Source organism: Bos taurus, chromosome 2, assembly GCF_002263795.3.
Source record: "Bos taurus isolate L1 Dominette 01449 registration number 42190680 breed Hereford chromosome 2, ARS-UCD2.0, whole genome shotgun sequence".
In the NCBI taxonomy this organism is placed as follows: Eukaryota; Metazoa; Chordata; class Mammalia; order Artiodactyla; family Bovidae; genus Bos; species Bos taurus.
In genome coordinates, this window is record NC_037329.1 from 111,210,797 (window position 1) to 111,234,427 (window position 23,631).

The 23,631-nt window shown below is 41.7% G+C and overlaps 1 protein-coding gene across 1 annotated transcript; it reads left to right on the plus strand.

The window, feature by feature from the left end:
- Positions 1–1,345: 1,345 nt before the first annotated feature.
- KCNE4 (potassium voltage-gated channel subfamily E regulatory subunit 4) lies at positions 1,346–4,533 on the plus strand. Its single transcript, NM_001081543.1, is given in 2 exon segments — positions 1,346–1,403; positions 1,960–4,533. A coding segment is annotated over 1 exon segment (507 nt). The 5' UTR covers positions 1,346–1,403; positions 1,960–1,985; the 3' UTR covers positions 2,493–4,533.
- The last annotated feature ends 19,098 nt before the right edge of the window (positions 4,534–23,631 follow it).

The window sequence follows — 23,631 nt, forward strand, 5'->3', positions numbered from 1 at the left end:
GGATACATATGTGTGTGTGTGTGTGTATATATATATATATATATATATATATATATATATATATATATATATCCAGCTTCCCGCTGGAGCAGAGGGAAGGTACCATGTTTCCCTTCAGCTTCAATTTAACAACAGCAAGACCACAAGGGATGTTTACTCTAGAGTTGATTCCCCACAATAGTCTGGCTGCAATTCGCAGGCTGCAGAACAATGGGGGTGGGGGTAGCAGGGAGGGTGCAGAGAATCCCTTTGGGTTTATTTCAATTTAGGATGAGAGCCTCTTAGAATAAGTAAGCATCCTGTGGAGAGGAAGGACAGACACCAAAGTCTTCAATTCCTTTGGCAATTTTGATCTCTGTGACCATTTTAACCCAGGGTCTGCTAGGTTTCAAAAGCTTGAACTGTGCTCAGTTGCTCATCAGAAGAATTCCTGCTCCTCCCCTGACCTGCTCCTCCCTTGACAGCAAAGTGATGTGTGAATGGTCTCTGTGTGACGCTCTGGAGGAGCAGTTATGTGCCCTAGAACTGGAGAAAAATTTGTCCACAGTAAGTATCTTGCACTGTAAACTGTTTCCACTTCACATAGACTGTTGAAAAGCATCTGGAAGATATATATTCATTATTGTTAAAAAAATAGATTTATGAGTGTTATGAGATTATGATGCAGAAGACAGAACCTCTCAGTGTTTTTAAAGTGCAAACCCACACTCTCCAGTCTTAAGTCTTAGAGTGATCAAGCTGACAGGGACTCAAAAACTCACGTAGTTCATATAATTTTACCTACTGAAGCCCCCAATGTCCAACAATTTTACAGTTCAGGAATCTGAGGAGCGGAAAGGCTCGGGGAGGATTTATTATATTTGCATAGTCAGTGGAAGAGCTGAAACTTAAGCCCTGGTTCCTTGACAGTAAATCCTGCACTTGCCTCTAACTGTCTTTTATCTAAATTAAGGTATTTGACTTTCTGTCTTTGAAAACCTGTATAGACATCACGGTTATTTCCCCAGAGGGAGATGAAGCATGAACTAATTTTCAATGAGAGTGAGTCTGGGGGGAACAGTTCCAACTGGGCACATTCTTTTCTCCTTTTTCATAGCCACCTGAAAACTTTGGCTGGGTGCTGGGGGGTGGGACGCTCTTCCCACTTCCCAGTCTTTTTCTTTTCACAGCTGCAAAGTTCAGTAAGTTGAACTGCTGTGCTGTGAGTTCACTGTTCACTCTGCCACGACCAACCTCTGTTGTAAATTTTCCTCCCAGAACACGTGACGATGCATTTCTTGACTATATATCCCAAGAGCAGCGGCAGAATTGTCAGAGCGCGGAGCCCCACACGCAGGAAGAAAAAGGCTCTTGGACCTGACCATTTAGGAATTCAGGACTTGGGACAAATTCGCCAGCTTTTGGTAAGTCAGCAATGCCACTTTGCTTCAGAAACATGAAAGGCTACTCCCGGCAATTTGTAGATGCAGTTTTCTCTTCCTTTCCTTTTTTCTAAGGCAGTTTTGTCTTGAATTAAAAATAGGTTGATGCTTGGCATCAAAATGTAAACTTTCTTTTTTTCTGCTCCATCAGCTCAAAAAGTTTCCCAGGGATTCAGACATTATTTCTTTTCTCTCTGCACCCCTGTCTTAAAGGGATTTTTTTTTTTTTTTTTTTTTGCTTTTAAACTGATTGAAGCAAAGCTTTTCACATGTTCACTTTATGAAATGAAAATTTGTTGGACATGTAAAAAAAATGAAAGTATTCTTTTTATTTCCTCCCACCTCCCGGTGCCCATTTCCCCGCGCACCCCAGCCCGTCATAGCTGACCCCTGTTAACCGCTAGGAGGGACTTAGAGTTACATCTCCAGGCAGCAGCTGTAAACCTTTCTGATCCTATAGTTCCACAAACCTGGCGCTGCCCTCTTTTCTGTAACTGCGGTCGGGTGGGAGAGTCCTAACTTGCAGCTTTCTCCCCAGCTCCTGGCAGTGTGAGCTGAGCTTCAATGCTGAAGATGGAGCCTCTGAACAGCACAGATGCTGGCACCGCAGCCCCCAGCGCCCCCCTCGAGTCCCCCGTGTCCGGCAGCGGCCACGGCAACGAATACTTCTACGTTCTGGTGGTCATGTCCTTCTACGGCATTTTCTTGATTGGTATCACGCTGGGCTACATGAAATCCAAGAGGCGGGAGAAGAAAGCCAGCCTCCTGCTGCTGTACAGGGACGAGGAGCGGCTCTGGGGGGAGGCCATGAAGCCGCTGGCCACGCTGTCCGGCCTGAGGTCGGTGCAGGCGCCCACGATGCTGAATGTGTTGCAGGAGAGCGTGGCTCCTGCCCTATCCTGCACCCTCTGCTCCATGGAGGGTGACAGCGTGAGCTCTGAGTCCTCCTCGCCCGATGTGCACCTCACCATCCAGGAGGAAGGGGCGGACGATGAGCTGGGGGAGACTTCTGAGACCCCCCTCAACGAAAGCAGCGAAGGGTCCTCGGAGAACATCCATCAAAATTCCTAGCACCCCCTAGGACCCTCTGGAGGTGACCCTATGAACCAGCACCCTTAGAGCGAGGAAGGACACTTTCTGTGTCGGGTTTCACTTTTGCAGGGCAACTGCCACTTCAAGGGACCCGCGGCAAGCCCCTGAATAGGGGGTGGGGTGGGGTGGTGGTGGTGGTAGTGGGGGTCAAGGCTCAGACGGGGCCAGCCGCAGCCTGGAGTCCGCCGCACGCCTGAGGTGTAGACCTGCAGCTGAAACAGGCCTGAAGACGCGCGGTGTGTACCTTTCCTTGGGTCCTGGCGGGCGGGGTTCCCGTGCGGAACTCGGCAGGTGGGATGTCCTTGCGATTGTACTCTCAGGGGATGCCCCGGGGAACTCCTGCAGCATCTGCCTACTCCCAGGGCTGCCAAAGGCTTAGGGCGTCCCAAGGGACTAGTTTCGGTTTGCTAATTTGCCCAGAGCTTTGTTCTTCTACATCTGATTCGCTGTAAGAGCCTTTAATGTGAACCTGTGGCATTAGTTCACCACAGGTTACAGAGCTTCTTTTAGGGGGTCTTTCTGGATAGAGCAGGGGGATATTTGTTGGAGGGGGACTTTTGATGGGAGGAAGCTGGAGATCTCTACCTGGTCTATTTGCCTACTGTAAGGAGAAAACCAGGCGACTTTTAAACTGGTCAACATGAGCTGAGATGATAAGAATAATCTGCTACTTGACCCTTTGTCTAACCTGTGACCTTGAACTCTGACCTGGGACCATCCAGCATCATGTGCTGGCATGACATTTTTTTTTTTTTGGAAGGGTTTCCCCAGAATCTAACCTGCATTCCGAATGGCTGTGCAGGGAATATTCCTGATCTTTCCAGAATGGGTGATGATGGGGTTGAACCAAGCCAAACTGTTAGCTCTGATGCTGCTTTTTATTCCCAGCCCAGTTTTCTGAGCTGGGAAAAGATATACTGTGGGCCTCCACGACATGGCATTTGGTCACGTAGCTGAGACTTAGAAGGGCATACTCTGGCAAGATTGTTCAGAGTTGGGGGTCCTCTGTTTGTGAATCCCAAGCCCAGACTCTGATATGCTGTGTGGTCCTGCGCATGTCATCCACAGACTTACTGCCTTCCTGAGACTCCTGATCATCTAGATCCCCAGGGGGCTGGGAGGATGTCTTTAGATTTTAAGACTCTGTGATGAATCCTACATGGCCTGGTGTGAGGAAGCTTGGACAGACTATTTCCTCGCTGGCCAGTAGTCTGCAAAAGGATCTGCTTACTTAAAGGAGCAGTTGGTGACTGAAAACACGTGTAACTGGGAGATCCAGGGCGGCTCACCCACCATCCCCTGCTGTCACTTTCCCAGCAGTGAATCCAAGAGGCAGATCCCATATTTTACTCCGCTGAGTTGTCTGGGTGGTAGACTGTTAACACTCCGGTTCAGGGAATGAGACATCTAAGAGAAAAGACTCAGGAATGCATGCTAACGTCTCCCTGTATTCCTGTGGTCAGTCACTTTGCAGCAGACTCTTTGAGCCCTCGAAGACAAGGAGGAAGAGAAACACACCAAAAAGTCAAATTTAATTCTAGTAAAAACATAAAACTTTTTTTTTTAAACAAACACAATCTCCCTGGACTGGAGACAGCAGTAACTACTGTTCCCGTGGAAGGGTTAACAGCGTAGGGACTGGTTTATCAGCTCGCCTTAACATAGTGCTAGAGGAAATTTATGTTTGGCGGGGGAAAAGGGCCCTCCGTTCACTTTAAAATTCAGAGTGTGGATTTACTCCAAAGGGGGCTGTTTAAGGTGAAAGAAGCCAAGTTGAGTTTGGCCCCTTGCCTGGAATCACTTGAATTCTGAAACTTTACTGCGACGGACATGTGCGTTGTCACATTTTCCATTGCTTAATCCTGAAGTTTGGTGCAAGTCTATCTGCGCCTATTAAAAAGTGATGTATATACTTCCTTCTTATTCTATTAAGTTGTATAAAATTGTCTTCTGTATTTAACAGTTTGTAATTTTCACGATATTTTTTTTAATTTAAATAAAAAAACACATTTTCCCTATGGAAGTTATGAGTTCTTTCTTTGATTCTTTAATATAACTCCTAGTTTCTAAGACATCCCAGATGCATTTTTCCAAGTCATCTCTGAATCCGGGTCATCTTTCAAGTCTGACTCACATGAAAGCATATCTTATTTCTGCCTAAAACATAGAATGAGCAGGGCTGGGGTTTTCCTTCCTTTGAAGGAAAGCTTTTCCATGCTTTGCAGTGAATAAGAAGCAGGCTGCACGTGGGTCTTACATCCACTTCTGTTTTTAAATTTGGTGGTCATGGGGCCTTGGAACTTGAACATAGAATGACATAGTGACTGTTGCGAAGATGTTGCTCCAAACTTGGTTGCAAGAAAACCTTTGATTTACGTATTGGCTGGACGAATATTCACACATGGCCGCAACAGCACAGACAAATGGGCAGGGAGCTGCTATATATAGATGTTGTGTATACATTCATATGGACACAAACATCATGGGGAGGCAGATTTTTATATAGACACAAACTTAAGAACATACCCAAGCACACAGGCCATGAGTTGGGGTCGGTCCTCCTTCCTCTCCCAGTACCACCCCCACCTCCAGCCCTCATGAAGACTGATTGTCTAGTTTCCTCCCCTGGGGTCTTGCTTTAGCTCTGGTCCAGGTTGAGCACAGCCAGCCTATCTCCCTTAAATTTGTATTTACATAGTAAGAAACGCTAAAGAAAAATCACCCAAACCAGTGACCTGTCTTAAATTATGCAGATGGTAGAGAATGGCCTCACTTTTCTGTTTCTCTGTTTCCTGCAAGGTGTTTGGCTTTTCTGTTTGAAGTAAATGCTTCCCCTGGGTTCACAAATAACTGTCTCCCTAAAGGATTTATCTGGCCAAGGTACAGGGGAGCCTGGATCCTTGTCAAGGTACAACAAGTGTCTCAGTCCACCTGCGGGTACTTTGACAATGTAAGAAGAGAAGATTATTTTAAAAGACAAGGAAGCCCTTCAGTTTATTCCAGCTTAATGTCATTCCTGGGGAGGAAACAGTTAAGGAAAGCAGCTTTTACTGTGGGCGGAAGAAGAGGGAATTCTAAACTCTAATTGTCCTAAAAATATGCAGAGTACACTGTGTCGTTTTAATGGAATATTTGTTTTCTTTAAAAAAAAACAAAAAAAAAAAAAACAAAAAAAAAACTTCTAAGCAGAACCTAAAACCCAAGGGGTTTAGTCTGTGTGGATTTACTCATGCATGTGAGAAACTGGAGAAGGGAATTTGGCCTCGTGCACCTAGGATATTAGAACCATATTTTAAAGCACTTAAATGTTAGGGATGAGGTAAATGGATCGTCTTGCTTGTTCCATGCTGTTCTAATTACACCTTTGTACGTCAAAGTCAGACAGGGATGCTGCAGAGAAAAAAAGATTTCTTCCACGGGCAGAATCACAGGATCAAAACTACCGGGAAAGGCTGAAGCTAGGCCAAGGCGTGAGTGCTCTTGGCCTGTGATTCTGGTTGGAAAGTCGATCCCATGGTACATTTCAGAACCGCAATTGGAGGGTTTTGTGGTCAGGCATGCACTTTCAGGGCTCAGCTGAAAAACGGTCATTTATCATCCTGTAAAACGCTGCTCTGACCCTAGACATTGTGGAAAGGACGGAACACGGAGCTTACAATGCAATGAATACCCTAGGTTTAGAGCATACATTTGCTGAATCATCCCTTCCAGAATCTAGGCACCTTGTTGGAGGAAATCACAGGCAGTATCGTGGGTTGTGGAGCAGGAGGTGGAATCTAAGGTTGGAGGGACACACAGCAGCTGATTGACCAGCTGCTCAGGCACGGGCTGGACCACTGGACGCAGGATGGAAGTAGGGGTTCCGAAGAGGCTGCCCTGTTGCTCTGGGAAAGGTATCCATCCTCTCTGACCTGGAGGCTCTGTATTTCAAAGTGAGGGTACGCAGGCCTTCCTCTTTAGGCAGCTGTTACTGAAAAGAATGGTGAAGCATCCTACTGAACAAATTGAACGTGGCATGAAGCTTACAAGAAACCAAAAAAAAAAAAAAAAAAGAAAGCAGCTCCAGGCTTCTACTTTTTAAAATATATCCTGGGCATGCATCTGCACATGAAGTCGCTGAAAACGCCTCTTCTGTGCACGGTTTCCTCCGGAGACGGCAATGTTCAGGGAAAGGACACATTTTGCCAAAGGAGAAGGGTCATAAGAGAGAAAAACCACTGTTCAGTTCTGCCTTTCTCCGTTTCTGAAATGTTTCCTCCCACAGGAAGGAACAGTTTGGGATGTGAGCTGTTACCATGGAGATAACCAGCCAAGGTCACTTGTTTGAAGGAGTCCATGGCCCCACGGCACTGAATCATTACGGAGACTTTAGGAAGCTAGGATTTGGTTCTTGATTCAGACGACCGAGCTTTGAGCCCACAGCAGCCTACTTTCATAGCTTGGAGGAGAGGGCGCAGGGAGAACACATGTGCTCACTGCACACACACATATATACACATACATACACACACACACAAATGCACACAACACCCCATACAATCCCATCTTTCTTCTCCTTGCACTTCCTGTGCTCCATTCGATATGGGGCAAGATTACTTATAATGTAAATAATATATTCTTACATTGATTTTTTTTTTTGCTAAGAAACATTATCAAAGAATCTTTGTAAAATCTTCAAAGATCAATATACAATGAATATTGCACAATATCACATCAATACCTATACTTACTTTTTTCTGTCCTTGATGGTTTTCCGTTCCCTGTTCCGAGATGGTGAATAACATCATCTCTCTTTTCTTAGTTAATTCCAGCTGTTATAACAAAGCACCATATTCTGGGTGGCTGAGAGACAGCAGAAATTTATTTCTCACAGTTCTGGAGGTGACAGTATGGATGCACGCTGGTGAGGAGCCCTTTCCGTTTTCAGGTGGCTCACTTCTCACTGTGTCCTCATGTGGCTGAAGGAGAGCCAGCTAGCTCCGTGGCCCCTTCTACGAGCGCTAATCTCATTCATGAGTGCTCTATCCTCACGGCCTAGTGACCTTCAAAGCCCCCATCTCCAAATTCTATCACACTGGGGATCAGATTCAACATATAACTGTTGAAAGTGAAAGTCACTCAATCATGTCTGACTCTTTGCAACCCCATGGACTGTATATGGCCATGGAATTCTCCAGGCCAGAATACTGGAGTGGGTAGCCTTTCCCTTCTCCAGGGGATCTTCCCAACCCAGGAAGCGAACCGGGGTCTCCTGCATTGCAGGTGGATTCTTTACCAGCTGAGCTACATGGGAATCCCAATGGCTGTTGAGGGGACATAAATATTCAGTCCATAACATCTCTTCTCCTAACCTCCCATCCTGTTACCCCCTTCACTTCTTTCCATTACACAAAAAGAACAACAGCAAAAAAATCCAGTAACTACAACCTGTAATAAACTTTTATGATGTGCCAAACATATACTTCACCTGGTTGTTACAATCCTATGCTTTAAACTTCTACTTTCGTCTAGGTACTTCACTAAGTGCTGGGGAAAATGTATTAGTAACAGCCACTCAAACCTCAGAGAGGCCATAGTCTCCATGAAGATGAATTTGCAATGGAATATTACTTAGTCATAAAAAGGAATGAAATCGTGCCATTTGCAGAGATGCAGATGGAGTTAGAGATTGTCATACAGAGTGAATTAAATCAAAAGAGAAAAGCAAATATTGTATATTAATGCATATACATGGAATCTAGAAAGGCGGTACAAATGAACCTATTTGCAAAGCACATGTTTGCTCTCTATTAGACATAGAGAGCAAACACGTGGACACCAAGGGGGAAGGAGGGTGGGATGAGTGGGAAGATTGGGATGGCATATACACACTATTACGTATTAAATAAATAACTAATGAGAACTGACTGTATAGCACAGGGAAATTTATTCAGTGCTCTATGGTGACCTAAATGGGAAGGAAATCTCCCCAAAAGGGGATATATGTACGTGTATAGCTGATTTGCTTTGCTGTACAACAGAAAATAATACAACATTACAAAGCAACTATACTTCAATAAAATAAAATTAAAAAACCACATCTCTGCTTCTGGTTAATCTATAACATTAGTTGAGGATTTCTGTGTGCAGGGTCTTTTGGATATCAGAATACATAGCTTGTATCTTTGAATAGTTTTAGGGCATAGTGGTGTTATTAAATGGACAAAATGTATTGTTTACCTGATATTTGCTTTACTCTGTGATAGGTGCTTTCCCTTTGATGGTCTTACTTTATCATCCCAAGGAAACTCTGGGCGAGTTCTTTGATACTGTTAATGTAGATATGAAACTTGAGGTTCAAGGAAGTTGCAGGTCAATGTAATGAATGATCAGGGTTCCAGTGCTGGTCTTGGATATACAATCTGATGTTCTTGAAATCAGCAAGAAGCAGAGAGACTCAGAATCTAGTCCTATCCCAGGCATTAGGCAACTCTGTGGCATTACATATGTTGCTTAGCCTTCTGGGCACGCTTCCTCATTGGTAAAATGGAGATGATGGTATCTTCCCTCCTGACCGCAAAGCATTGTCACAACAGCTTAGGAAGCAGCTGGGAAAATAGAGTTTTCTTACAGAGACACTGATTTGTTCATCTTGGATAGGCAGCCGTGTGTAGACATCATAGCATTCATCAATATCCAGTTCTTCTCCCCTCTGAGAACATGGAAATTTCCACTTCTCAACTCCTTTTCTTGCCCCTCCTCCCCTACCACCAGGGGTCAGACAGGCATAGGACTCATTCTGTTTGATGTAAACTGAATGGAAGTGATGTATGTCACATGTGAGCTGAGACAGTGAAAAGCCCACACGTGATCCTCTAGTTGCCCTCTTTACCTGCATGTTTTCAATGAGACTGTATGTTTCAGATGGTACCAATACCAGGTAAAGCCTGTGTCAGCCTGGAAGAATGAGTTATTGCATAAAAGGCAATTGTTCTGGAGAGTTGCCCAAACCTGCAGCTGGCTTTATATGAAGCAATAGTAATCTAAGTTTTGGTAAATATTGAGACATTGGGGTTTCTTGCTACTGCAGCATAATCTTGCCCATCAGACTTAATACATAGTTTGACCATATTATACAGACCAAATGTTGGAAGTCACCTTCTAGGTTATCTAATCCAACCCCTCTGGTTAATGATGGGAAAGTTAAGGCTCACAGCAGTTAAGTGTTGTGTTCAGAGTCTTGGGAGGAGACAGGAGCAGAACTGGGGCTACAGGCCAGGTCTCCTGATGATAGTTGGTTCTAATCCTCATGGTAGGTATGCCATGGAGGTCTCTGCCCTAGCTTAGTGAAATCGAAATAGCCAGAGAGGGTCTTCTCCTTTGAGCTCCTCACCTTGAGCTTCTCTGAGCAGCACTGAGTCTATTTACTGGCTTCAAAAACCCTGCTGGGAAGTAGTTTCTTTTTTCCTGGTCAAACCCTGGCATTGACTGCCCTTTTGGAAGGATGGATCTAAGCAGGCAGAAGTAAACACATTCCCCCAAAGCAATGCAATGTGATATTACTGGAAACTTTAATAAAAGGGAAGAAGCTATAAATAGGGGGAGGGAAATATTCAAACGGGGTTGAATGCAATTGTCCTGTGCACAGCTTACTGGATTTCGGCTTTCGGTTTTATTTTTTGCCTGCTTGGGCTTAGCTCCAGTGCCAGAGCAGGTCACGGCCAGGCACCCAGTGCAGAGTGCTCCCAGGACTGATGTCCCTAGGTTTCGGGCAATGATCCTTGAAGGAAAATGCTGAAGGTCCAACTCTAGATTAGTGTTTCAAAGGATGCAGAAACCAATAGACATGCCACTGATCATTATTTTAATGTTCTTAGCCCTAATATGCAAAGAACGATCTCTCTCTCATTTCAATCTCCCTTTTATCACTTAGAACTTCTCCCAAAGAATTGAACATGGTGCTTGGGTAGAGCGATTTTTGTTTCTTTTTCAAAATTTCTTCCTTTTTATATTTCCATTACACTATCCTCATGCCTCAATTATAGCAGAAGTGAAACTCTTTTCTATAGGATTATATACCTTGTGAAAGCTGGAATCATATATTATTATTTTTGTAGGTAATACCCAGTTTGGACTGGAATTCCTCAGGACTCTCTCTTATCATTTTCTTTTCTTTATATCATACATATTCTCCTTGGGGATCCCATTCACCCTCAAATTTTCAACTAATATGTAAATTATTAGTGAAATCAAAATATGTAAATAATCACCTGTCTTGTGCTAAGCACCAGACATTGTTCTCAGGATATTTAATTCTCGTGATAAGTTAAGACAGAGGAATTTTTAAACCTGTTCTAAAGATGAGGAAAGTGAGGCATAGAGAGATTAAGAGCATTAACCAGGTTCTCATAGTTAGCAGCAGAACTGGAATTTGAGCCCAGCAACCTGGTTGCAGAGTTGATGCCACAAACAGCCTGCCCTGCTTTCTCTCTGTCTTTAAGGCCTGGTCCCAGTCCTTCAGCTCTAGCCTAGACTCCTCCCGTGGACACCTGTGACTATGGCTCTATTCACCAGATGTTCCATAATTACTTCAAATTCCTGTCATCAAAACTCAAACTCATTATCTTTCCTCGTAAATCTGTCCCCTAACTTACATTTCACAGGTGTCAGAAACATCAGTAGAATGTTTATCCTTTACCTTATATCTCAGGCCCTCTCTGAAACCTCTTTCCATCAACATGGTCATTATTTACCCCTCAAAGTATTTCTCTAATCAGGAAAATACTAAAGACCAGAGAAAAATGTTAAAAAAAGGAAAAGATGACATGAACAGAGCCATGCTTACATAAAGAGTGGTTTAATATTTAGGATTGTGTGTGCTAGCCAGTGGCTGTGTGAAAAAACCCAGTCTCTGTCATCCTGGTGTTTAGAATCTTCCCATGCTGTAAGATCAAAGAAGATAGAGGGAGCAGGTAAAGAAGAATTCCTGGTGATAGGTGAGAAGTGCCTGGATTGGGGCAATGGCAGGTGAAATGGAGACATACTGGGTTGGCTAAAATGTTCGTGTGGGTTTTCCCATTCGAATGTTTTGGCCAACCCAATAGAAGCTAGAAATAAAGAGGAGTTGAAATTGATGAGATTTCACAGCTCCTTGAATGTTAGAGATGGAAGGAGAGGGTGGGAATGAAAGATGACTCTAATGTTTTGAATCTGCGTAGTTGAGACTGTGGAAGCGCAAATAATAAAAATGGGCAGTAAATCCTGGAAAGGCTCTATCGTGTTGTGCATTTTGAGTTGGAGGTGTTGACACAATATCCAGAAAGTATTTGGAAAATAAGTATGAGAACTTTTGAGAGAAGTTGGAGCTAGAGACAGAGTTGGGAGCCATGCACATGAATACATGGGCTCGAAACACTGAGCGTAGCTGAAATAGCCAAGGATAAGTGGGAATAGAGAAGAGGGCAAAGGGCAGTCCTTCCGGGACCAGCTACTTCTTGGGGGTTGGAGAAGGAGAGGCTGAAAGAGCAGGAGCAGTCCAAGAAGTAAAATCAGGATGGCAGAATGCCCAGGAGCTGAGCAAGCATAGATTTTTCCAGAGAGAAGAGAAGGTCAGAATGGAGAAATGGAAGGAAATATACTTCCTTCATATGACTAGGAGGTGATTAGTATCTATAAAATGAGGAATCTGTAGTCGGGCTTCCCAGGTGGCTCTAGTGGTAAAGAACCCACCTGCTACTGCAGGAGACATAAGAGATGTGGGTTCGATCTCTGGGTCAGATAGATCCCCTGGAGGAGGGCATGGCAACCCACTCCAGTGTTCTTGTCTGTAGAATCCCATGGACAGAGGAGCCTGGCAGGCTACAGCCCATAGAGTTGCAAAGAGTCAGACACGACTGAGTGAATTAAACATGCACGCACAGGGTAGAGCTATCACAGGTATAGAAGACTATTGAGTTGGTTTCTGTCATACATCAACATGAATCAGCCATAGGCATACATGTCCCCCCACTCTTGAACCTCCCTCCCACTCCCCACCTCCCATCCTCTCCACCCCTCTAGGTTGTCAAAGAGCACTGTAAAGCAATTATCTTCCAAACGAATTAGAAAAAAAGGCTATTGAGAAATAAGCCACTCCTTATAAACTAACTCTTCGGAGAAGATTGGCTGTGAAAAGCAAAGTGTAGTGTGGGTAGTTCAAGGATCTGGCTCTACTCAGAGCACATATTCTTTTTTATTTGCCATTAATTGTTATTTAGTTTAGCTTGCAAATCTACTTTACTCCCTTTGGTAGTATGGGCTGATGGAATTCCTTTCTATGTGTGTTTCTGTAGAGGCTGATATTTTCCCAAGTTTATAATGGATCTCCATCAAAGACACACAGGGTGCATGTTAGGCCAGACTGGAGAAGTTGCCTGGAGAATATGTTATAGGGTTAATCCAAGGGAGAAAAATAACACAGCTTTCTCTTTCCTACTGCAGACAGCAGAACACAAATATTTTGCTGCCAAATCTCTGCTTTTCCATGATTTTCTCTTCAGGTTGTATAAAAAGAAGCACCAAAGATATTTAGGGTGACCTTTTGTTGCCCAGAATTTTGTATTTCTCCACAGTGATTTTTTGCCCAGGAACTCAATTTTTCTAGGTGCTTGAAAATTGCTTGGGGGTATGATTTTATGTAATTGTGGTTTTCTCCATAGAAAATGTCACAATGAAGTCAAGATGTTATCATACTTATTACGATTAGTTTCTCAGTGTTGAGAAAATGGATACTGCATATTTTACCTATATTGGTTGTGATTCAAATTACCATAAAATAAGTGATTGAATAATGAACATTCTTTTTTCCTGCTTGAGATTGGATAGTACTACAGACTTCATGGTCCCATCCTGGGCCTCCATCATAATAAAAACGAACATTAAAAATAACTGGTTTAAGATATTTCTTGTGTTTCTTGGTCCTTGAAGAGGAATAAATCATCCTGCAAAATCACACACATACAAGGTAGCAATCTTCAACATGGAAAAGAGAAAGGCTTTAGGCGGCCACGGGTAGATGTTACGGACCAGAAGGACAAAGCTGCACCAAGAACCACAGACGAAGTCAAGTTTGACCCTTTCCTTGTAATTTAATGAATGGCATTATTTTGTGGCATAATGCTCAAATAGACTGCAACAGCTGAAAATCACCTAAAGAGATAATTTTTGTTGTCGTTTAGTAGCTAAGACATGTTCAACTATTTTTTGACCCCCATGGACTGTAGCCTACCAGGCTCCTCTGTCCATGGGATTTTCCAGGCAAGAATACTGGAGTGGGTTGCCATTTCCTCCTCCAGGGGATCTTCCCAACCCAGGGATCGAAACCAGGTCTCCTGCATTGACAGGTGGGTTCTTTACCACTGAGCCAAAAGGCAAGCCCCAAAAGATATTACTGCATTTCAATTAAAAAGATAAAATGTAATTTTGCACTTCAGATAAATCAAGTGGTACTATTAAAATAAAGACAAAAATCAGGGAGAAAACCTGGAAATGACATATAAGTATCAAATTTTGTAATTTTTCTGAAACCCATATTTTTAATAGGAAGTGGGTCTGATTTTACTTCAGGGATTAGGTTCTAAAATCAGAGTGTAAGGCAAATTTATCCTTGCGTGCATGCCTGTGTGCTCAGTCACGTTATTCATGTCCGATTCTTTGTGATCCCATGGACCGTAGCCTACCAGACTCCTCTGTCCATGGAATTCTCCAGGCAAGAATACTGGAATGGGTTGCCATGCCCTCCTCCAGGGGATCTTCCCAACCCAGGGATTAAACCCATGTCTCCTCCGTCTCCTTCACTGCAGGTGGTTTCTTTACTGTATGAGCCACCAGGGAAGCCCTAAAAACTCCCTAATTACTCTTAAAAGGTAAACTTCTGTGGTTTCTCAGAGTGCATTGGTCACGACCTCCCAATCCCTAAGTAGCACAATCTAAGGGCAACTTTAAATAGGGGATGAACACAGGGGGACTCTCACTCACACTTAAATTCCCATAAATAAAATGTGCCAGTCTTGAACTTTGCTATAAAATAGAGGAGTTCTTTCTCTGTGTTGTGGTTATTTCTGTCCAAAAAGCAATTGCACTTCTATGCTATCCTTCTATGATCACCAAGTAAGAGGCTCTGTATATCAGCTGTACTCTTGACTAAAGTTGTCATGAGAATATATGACTGAGGTGAAAAATGAAATTGCTTTTTGAGTTATGTCCTGAAACTCAACCAGAGATGTCATAAGAGTTTAGGGTTTATAGTCTCAATGGTCACTTCCTTTGCATCTTAAATTATATGTAAGGTAGGCCAATGGATGGGCTTCCCACGTGGCTCAGTGGTAAAGAATCTGCCTGCTGATGTAGGAGATGTGGGTTCGATCCCTGGGCCAGGAAGGTCCCTTGGAGTAGAAAATGGCATCCCACTCCAGTATTCTTGCCTGGAGAATCCCAGGGACAGAGGAGCCTGGTGGGCTACAAGCCGTAGAGTCACAAAGAGTCAGAAACGACTGAGCAATTGAGCATTCACACATGCACAGACCAATGGATATTTATTGAATGCCCATTTTGTGTCTTTAGCCCTTTCAATATGTAATCTCATTCTGTCCTTAAAATGTCACTATGACATTCCTTGTACATGTGAGAGATTGAGGCTTCAAGTGTCCAAAGTCAAATTACTAATAAGAATCATAGTTAGAATTTGAACTCACAGCCAACAGATGCAAACACAGGTATTTTGACTACTCTTCATTATAGAGTCTTCTCTCACTTTCCACAGAATGTAATATTATGTAATATTTTTCTTCTGTTTTAAGAGCATTTATACGACTTTTCATCTGCAGCTCATATTCTTCATGAATTTGGCAACTTATAACCAGTTGGGAAAGCTATAAAACTTTTCATTTTATTTACTTATTTTATTTATTTTAAATTACTCTTTGTTAAAGTATAGTTGATTTTCAATGTTGTGTTAGTTTCAGGTGTACAATAAAGTGAATCATTTATACATGTACACATATTCATTTTTTTTAAGATTCTTTTCCCAGATAGGTCATTACAGAGTATTGAGTAGAGTTCTTTGTGCTATACAGTAGGTACTTATTAGTTATCTATTTTATATATAGTAGTACGTGTGCATTAATCCCAATCTCTCTATTTATTCCCCTGACCCTACTTCCTCCATAGTACCATAGTTTGTTTTCTACATCTGTGACTCTCTTTCTGTTTTGTAAATAGGAATTGTTCAAAATCCTGAAACAACCACCTAAATAGTCTCTACTGTCTTCTTAGGATCATTCAACAGAGAAAGAGCAGTGTTATCATAATATAGGTTGAAAATGAAGCCATGAACTGAGATTGCTGTTTCCAGGATGGTCTTCCTCTGGTGGGAATAAATATCATGGTCCAAGGAACAACTGGGGCCCTGAGGGGTCAAGGGCCATCTGGGTCTAGAGAAGGGAGGTTCCGAGATGCTTGCCTGAGACTAGAGGTGGCTTGAAGAAAGCCTGAGATGCTCTTTGGTTGGGTTAATTTAACAGGTGTTTATCTGCATAGAAAAGTCATTGCAGGACTTATTGTAGATGCAGAAAAGTCACTGGAAAAAACAGAAGGGTCAATTGAATTAATATATTAATTAACTCAATAAACATTCATTTTTGAGTCTTGTGTACAAGATCATTTTGTTCCTGTGCTCTGAATGATTCAGAGAAAAACAAGACATATTTTTTTAGGATTGGAAGTATTAAGTATCTAACAATGATTACTAGATAGTAACTTCAAAATGCTTGGGAACATTTTTTTTTGCATAAAAAAGAAATTTTGTTATGCCAAGGGGCTTATTATTGAACCTATTCAATAGAATTTAAGACTTTCATGGAGACAGTCAACCAATACTTTTGCTTTTCATTTTTATTTTTTATGGGAACTTCCAGCCCAGTCCTCCTGGTTGGATTTCATTTTGTCAGGTTCATATTCTGCCTTATCAAGTGAATCTTCCCCAGCTCCATGGTGACAGACAATACAGAGAGGGAAATATTTCGGGTCAAAGTTTGGGAACACTTGCCTCATATAAATTTAGTTTAAGCACAGTTCTTCTAGATGTTAAAGTGCATGTTTTCAATGAAAGAAATGTAACTCACATGCTTTTAGCCCCTTACACTGTTAATCAAAATGTCATTCTAGAAGAACAATTTGGAGTCTAAAGAATAATTTCAGTTTTTGAAATAAGGATGATTTTTTAAAAATGGAAAGTCATGATAGGCTGTGGGCATGAAATCTGAAAATAAATATTGTTAAGAAATGTTTGACTACTGTCATTTAAAATTTTTTTCTTTTAGTCTTTATTTTTAACTCAACATTTTTTCCTTGCTAGTCCATTTATTCATTTATTTCCCCAATTTTATTGAATTATAATTGACATATAACATTATATAAGTTTAATATGATCTGATATATATATCAAATCATGCATATGTTTATATATATCACACACACACACACACACACACACACACACACACACATATACACATATATGTGTATATCGGAGAAGGCAATGGCAACTCACTCCAGTGTTCTTGCCTGGAGAATCCCAGGGACAGGGGAGCCTGGTGGGCTGCTGTCTATGGGGTTGCAGAGTCGGACACGACTGAAGCGACTTATCAGCAGCATATGTGTGTATGTTAACTGTGGTGTATATATACACCACGGTTATATTTAGGTAAAGCTCATCACCTTTCTTTCTCATTTAGTCGTAGAGGAGACATGGGCTTTCCAGGTGGCACTAGTGCCAAAGAACCCACCTGCCAATGCAATAAACATAAGAGATGCAGGTTCAGTTTCTGGGTTGGGAAGATCCCTTGGAGGAGGGCATGGAAACCCACTCCAATATTTTTGCCTGGAGAATCCCATGGACAGAGGAGCCTGGTGGGCAATAGTCCATGGGATTACAAAGAGTTGGACATGACCGAAGTGACTTAGCATTCATGCATACAGATGAGACATAAGGATTAGGCTCAAAAATTAAATCAAGTTCCACATAGTTTTAGTAATAAGCATAAAATACATGCTCTCTCCTCAATGTTCATAGCAGCATAATTTACAATTTCCAAGATATGGAAGCAAACTAAATGTCCATTAACAGATGAATGGATAAAGAAGACATGGTGTATATATACAATGGAACACTACTCCGTCATAAAAAAGAACAAAGTTTTCATCTGAAGTAACATGAATGGACTTGGAGTGCGTTATGTTAAGTGAAATAAGTCAGACATGGAAAGACAAATACTGTCTGACATCACTTATATGTGGAGTGTAAAAAAGTACAATGATCTAGTTAATATAACAAAAAAGAAGCAGACTCATAGATACAGTGGTTACTAGTGGTGGAGGAGGGACAACATAAGGACGGGAGAGTGGGAGGTACAGACTATTGGGTGTAAGATAGGCTCAAGGAGGTATTGTACAATATGGGAAATAAAGTACATATTTTGCAATAACTGTAAGTGGAAAGTAACCTTTAAAAATTGTGTAATACCTAATTTTTTTTGGACTTCCCTGGAAGTACATACAGTGGATGGAAGTCTGTCTGCCAATGTTGGGACATGGGTTCAATCTCTGGTCTGGAAAGATTCAATATATTGCAGAGCAACTAAGCCCATGCAGCACAACTACTGAGCCCGTGTGCTGCAACTACTGAAGCCTGTGTGCCTAGAGCCTGCACTCCTCAACAAGAGAAGCCACCGAAATGAGAAGCCCATCCACCACAAGGAAGACCCAGCACAATAAAAAAAACAAATTGTATAAAAAAGCAGAAAAAAATCCAAAAATATGTGTTTTCTAATTATGTTAAATGAATTAATATATACACATATAATTCTCAGAATAGTGCCTCATGTATAATAAACATTCAAATGTTAGTTACTATTGGTGAAAGTTGCTCTGTCGTGTCTGACTCTTTGCAACCCCATGGACTATTCAGCTCATGAAATTCTCCAGGCCAGGATACTGGAGTGGGTAGCCATTACCTTCTCCAGGGGATCTTCCCAACCTAAGGATTGAACCCAGGTCTTCCACGTTGCAGGCAGATTCTTTACTGACTGAGCCATCAGGGAAGCTCTTTGTGGCTTACTGCAACTCATTTTATTAGTGTTTTCTTTGTCTAAAGAACATAAAACCTTAAGATATTCAGTATTTAGTGCCTCGGACTAGAATTTCTGAATTTCACTACCACGATTTCATTACCACGTGGAGAAAGAATGTATTTGGAGTTCAAGTTTGTTCAGATTCTTAACCCAAGTTCACCTACGAATTTGAGCTCCTTCTCTGGAGAAAGGAATGGCAACCTACTCCAGAATTCTTGCCTGGAGAATTCTACAGACAGAGGAGCCCCCTACAGTCTATGGGGTCACAAAGAGTTGGACATGACTGGGGGACTAACACTTTCACTTTCACTCTGTGCTAGCGTTTGGGTATAGAGAGCTAATGCACACTAAGTTGCTTCAGTCGTGTCCAACTCTTTGCAACCCTATGGACTGTATGTAGCCTTCCAGGCTCCTCTGTTCATGGGATTCTCCAGGCAAGAATACTGAAGTGGGTTACCATGCCATCCTCCAGGGAATCTTCCCGACTCAAGGATTGAACCCGAGTCTAATGCAGCTCCTGCATTGCAGGCATCTTCTTTACCACTGAGCCACCAGATAGCGCTTATAGTCTTATACTTAAATAGCTTACAATTAAAGTGGAGGAGATGGATGTTTAAGCAAATTGAATATGATGGGATGAGTACTAGAATGCAGTATTAATCTACTGTGGGAGCCAGGGTAGAAAGCAGCCTGGAGAGGTAGAGAAAGACTCCCTAGACGAGATGGCATTTGATCAAAGTTTTAAAGGATGAATAAGAGTTGCCTCAATTTCTCAATCTGTAAACAGAGGCAGTTGGACAGGATTCATTATGATCCAAACTTCCATGATTCGAATGCTGTGGATCCCTTGGTCAGCCATAAGGGACATTGGCATTGAGCTTTTGCATTTTGATTTTTGCATAAGGCCTTATGTGCACAATTCTTCAGCTCCTCTGTCCACAGCAGAAGCATTGGTTGACTGCTCAGCTGTTGTGCTATCCTGCCAAATAGCTGAGCTTTGAGATTTCAGGACAGAAAATCCACACAACTGGCTGAATGTTGCACTTTTCATCAGGATATTTTGGCACCAGGTAGACAATAACCATGGACGAATTTCAGGAATTTGAGTGATTTGGATTCAGTACAGAGAAAATAGCTTCAACTCTGATTTGAAGTGAAGCTGAACTCTCCTAAGCCAAAAACATAGCCTTTTTTCTTCCAAGTGGTCTAAGATGTTCATTAGCCCTGGCTTTGGTCCTGGGGTATTTTTGTAACGAAGTCGGCTGAAAGTTTGTAGGACATATGGCGTTGCCATCCTTCATGGGTTATAGAGGAGAGCAAAGCTGAGTTGGAGACAGGAAGACAGAAAAAAATCTAAAAAGGAAAAATGACTAAAATGTCACTTGAGTGATTATATAGTTGGGTTCAGTTCTGCCTTAACAAATCCTTAGTAATTGTAGTGGCATTTTTAAAAAACAATTTTATTGAGACAAAATGTATACATTTTGCAGTTCTTTGAATTTTGTCAAATTTATGCCCCCAAGAAACAATCCCATAATTAAGATATAGAGTACCATCATCAGCTCCCAAAACACTTCACATCTTTCCTCATCCAACATCTCAGCCTTAGACAACCATTAATCTGCTTTCACTCACGGCAAATTAGATTTGTCTTTTCTAGAAATTCATGAAAGAGGAATCACACAGTACACGCTTTTGTGTTTGCCTTCTGTCACTCAGCATGTTTTTGAGATTCATCCATGTTACTGGGTATATCTGTAGTTTTTTCCTTTTAATTGATCATTAATATTTCATGGTATGGAATACCACATTTGTTTACCCATTTACCTTTTCATAGACATGTGGGCTCTTTCCAATTTGGGATGCTTATTACTCAAGCTGCTATAAACATTCATATACAAGTCTTGGTGTAGACATATATTTTCATTTCTCTTTGAACAAATACTTATGAGTAAAATTACTGGCCTGCAGGTGATAATGATTTGTTATAACTATAAAAAATTGCCAAACTGTTTTCTAAAATGGCTGTGCCATTTTGCATTCCCACTAGCAATGTTTCAAGAGTTCTAGTTGTTCTGTATCCTGTTAACCTAGTCTTTAAAATTTTAGCTCTTCAGGTGGGTGTGTAGTGGTTTTACACTGTTGCTTTAATACTCATTTCTCTGATGATGAGTAGTTTTGAGCAACAATTCATGTGTTTAGTGGTGATTCATATACTGTTATTTGTAGAGTCTTTGCATCTTTCCTGTAGTGGTTTTGAAGCTTTTACATGGCAATCATGTGGTTTGATGAATAGGCTTTGAGCCACCATGGTGGGTGGATTAAGTTTCACTTAAGGTTGTTTGAAAAACAAGTTTTCATGGTTAAATGCAAAATTTGAAAACCACTCATTTAAAGCACAATTGCAGAGAAGGTAAACTTGGCTTTTCGTGTTTCCATTCCCCTTTCCCTCGAGGGCCTGCACAGTAAGTAGCAAAGTGGTATTCTGGGCACTGTGGGGAGCACATGACCTAGAGAGAGGAAGCCTTGTATGGAGAGAAATCTGCCCTGGCTCTGCAGTCCGTTTATATCCAGATTCTACCATCTGGTAGCTCTGTCAGCTTGGGCAAGTTATTATCTCATTTGAGCTTATAGTTTCATCAGCTGTAAAATGGGATTAATAATATCTAAGTAGTAGGTTATTCTGAAGATAAAGTGAAAGAGTCAATGTAAAGTTTCTAGAAGCGTGGCCAGTGAACAGTAACTCTGCCTCAACTGTTGATTTCCTTCTCTTTCTCCCTACTCCTACACGTGCTTTATTTCTTTCTCTTTATTTTAGGATCTCAGGATTCCTTACCATGGTACTCCATCCTTCCCCAGCCCCCCTTTCAGAGGCTCTGGCCAGGGAGTAATTCTTCCCACATTCCAATATTTTCCTGTTTGTATTCTCCTCTCACCAAGTCCTGATGAATGCATGAGTAGCTAATCTGATAAAACATAATTTTTCTTAAGGTGATAATGGTTGATAACATCTCAAAGTTTTAGTAAGTGTCTAATCGAAGGAGTAAGACCAAAGAAGAATGAATCACAGGAGAATTTGAGGCTTGTGGAAGGCTGATTAGGGTAGGCAATGTTTTTGGTATGGTTGACCTCCCCCAGAAGTCCATAAATCACATTACATAAGTGGTTTTCTCCAAGGAGTTTACCTGAACTTGGACATTTTCAATTATTGGGTTGGCCAAAAAGTTTGTTCAGGATTTTCCCATAACATCCTATGAGAAGAACAAACTTTTGGGCTAACACAATAATTCATTCTTTTCAAGTTTTTCCTCACCATTTATGTAAAAATTTTCCCACCATCTTCAAGGAAGTGAAAGTGAAAGTCACTCAGTCATGTCTGCTCTTTGTGACCGCATGGACTGTAGCCCACCAGGCTCCTCTGTCCATGGGATTCTCCAAGTTGCCATTTCCTTCTCCAAGGGATCTTCCCAACCCAGGGATTGAACCCAGGTCTCTTGCATTGCAGGCAGATTCTTTATAGTCTGAGCCACTGGGGAAGCATATATCTTCTAGGAAGCGAGAGACATATGAATGAATTTACTAGCAAAGTAATGGTACTTTAACAAAGATCCTGTTTTTCTCTAAATTTATATTTTTACCATGTTCCATTACTTGTTGATTGCTTGTGGTTTCCTGGACTATTTCATAAAGATTTTAGGACTTCTGATAAGACTGTTATTATCTGTAGTTGCAGCAAAATCGTGACTGAGTAGGCAGACCTAATACAGGTCCCCTGGGTTGTAATTTGGTAATCCATCTGGCATGTAGGTCAACAAATACACAAGGGAGATTTGGATGGTGATCAGTTCTACCTCTAAGATGTTATGAAATCTTAGACTAATAGAATATTATGGCTGGAAGAACCTTAGGAAACAGTCTAGCCCCATGTCCAGTTTTTTAGATGAAGGCATATATTATTTTGATTGCAAAGTAATTTCCTGATGAATGTTGATCTGTTTCATAGGTCATGATGTTGGCCTGGATATCCCTGCTGTTGACTGTATTCTGAGACATTGATGCATTCATTTCTTGGATGTCACTTTTTGTAATTAAATTCACCACCTCTGATTCTGGTTACTGCTAGTTTGTTAGTTTTGTTAACACATCTTCTTTTTCTATGGCTTTGGGAGTCAGGAGAGTTCTGCAGAATATTAGCATTATGCAAATAAAACTGTTGTGCTATGCACAATAACTTTCAGGTCCTTAAGTGAGCTAGCTTCTTTCTTGCCAATTTATTTCTAAGGACAAGTAAACAAATACCTGAAAAAACGTTTACAGCTTCCATGAGACAGCTGTCCACTAATGGATTCTTACATGGAAACCTTATCCACTTAAACAAGTGTTTCCCCAGATGATGGGAAAAGATTGCCTCCAAACAGGGTAGCTGGATAGACATACATCCAAGTTATCCCAGTTGACTATTCCTGGAAAACTCAGTTCTATTCTGAGAATGAAAAGTTAGAAGAGAAAGTGCACAGAGAATTTGGCACTGTCCGCTCTCATCTGTCACATTAGGCAACTCCTCATAGACCACCCTTCAAAGTTCTTTGAAGAGTGGGCTTCCCCTGTGGCTCAGATGGTAAAGAATCTGCCTGCAATGTGGTAGACCTGGGTTTGATCCCTGGGTTGGGAAGATCCCTTGGAGAAGGGAAAGGCTACCCATTCCAGTATTCTGGCCTGGAGAATTCCATGGACTGTGTCATCCACGGTATCGCAAAAAGTCAGACACAACTGAACGACTTTCACTCACTTCACATGGACCACCCTAAACAACTATGAAGTATTAAAATGTCCTTCCTAAAACAGCATACATCTCCACCCATTGAACCAACCTGGTCAATATCAAGTCTTCACTGGAAAAACAGAAGGCAGCTCAGAAGGGCACAGCAATGGCAAGGCATGAGGTTACGATGGCTTGAAACTAGACAGAGGGA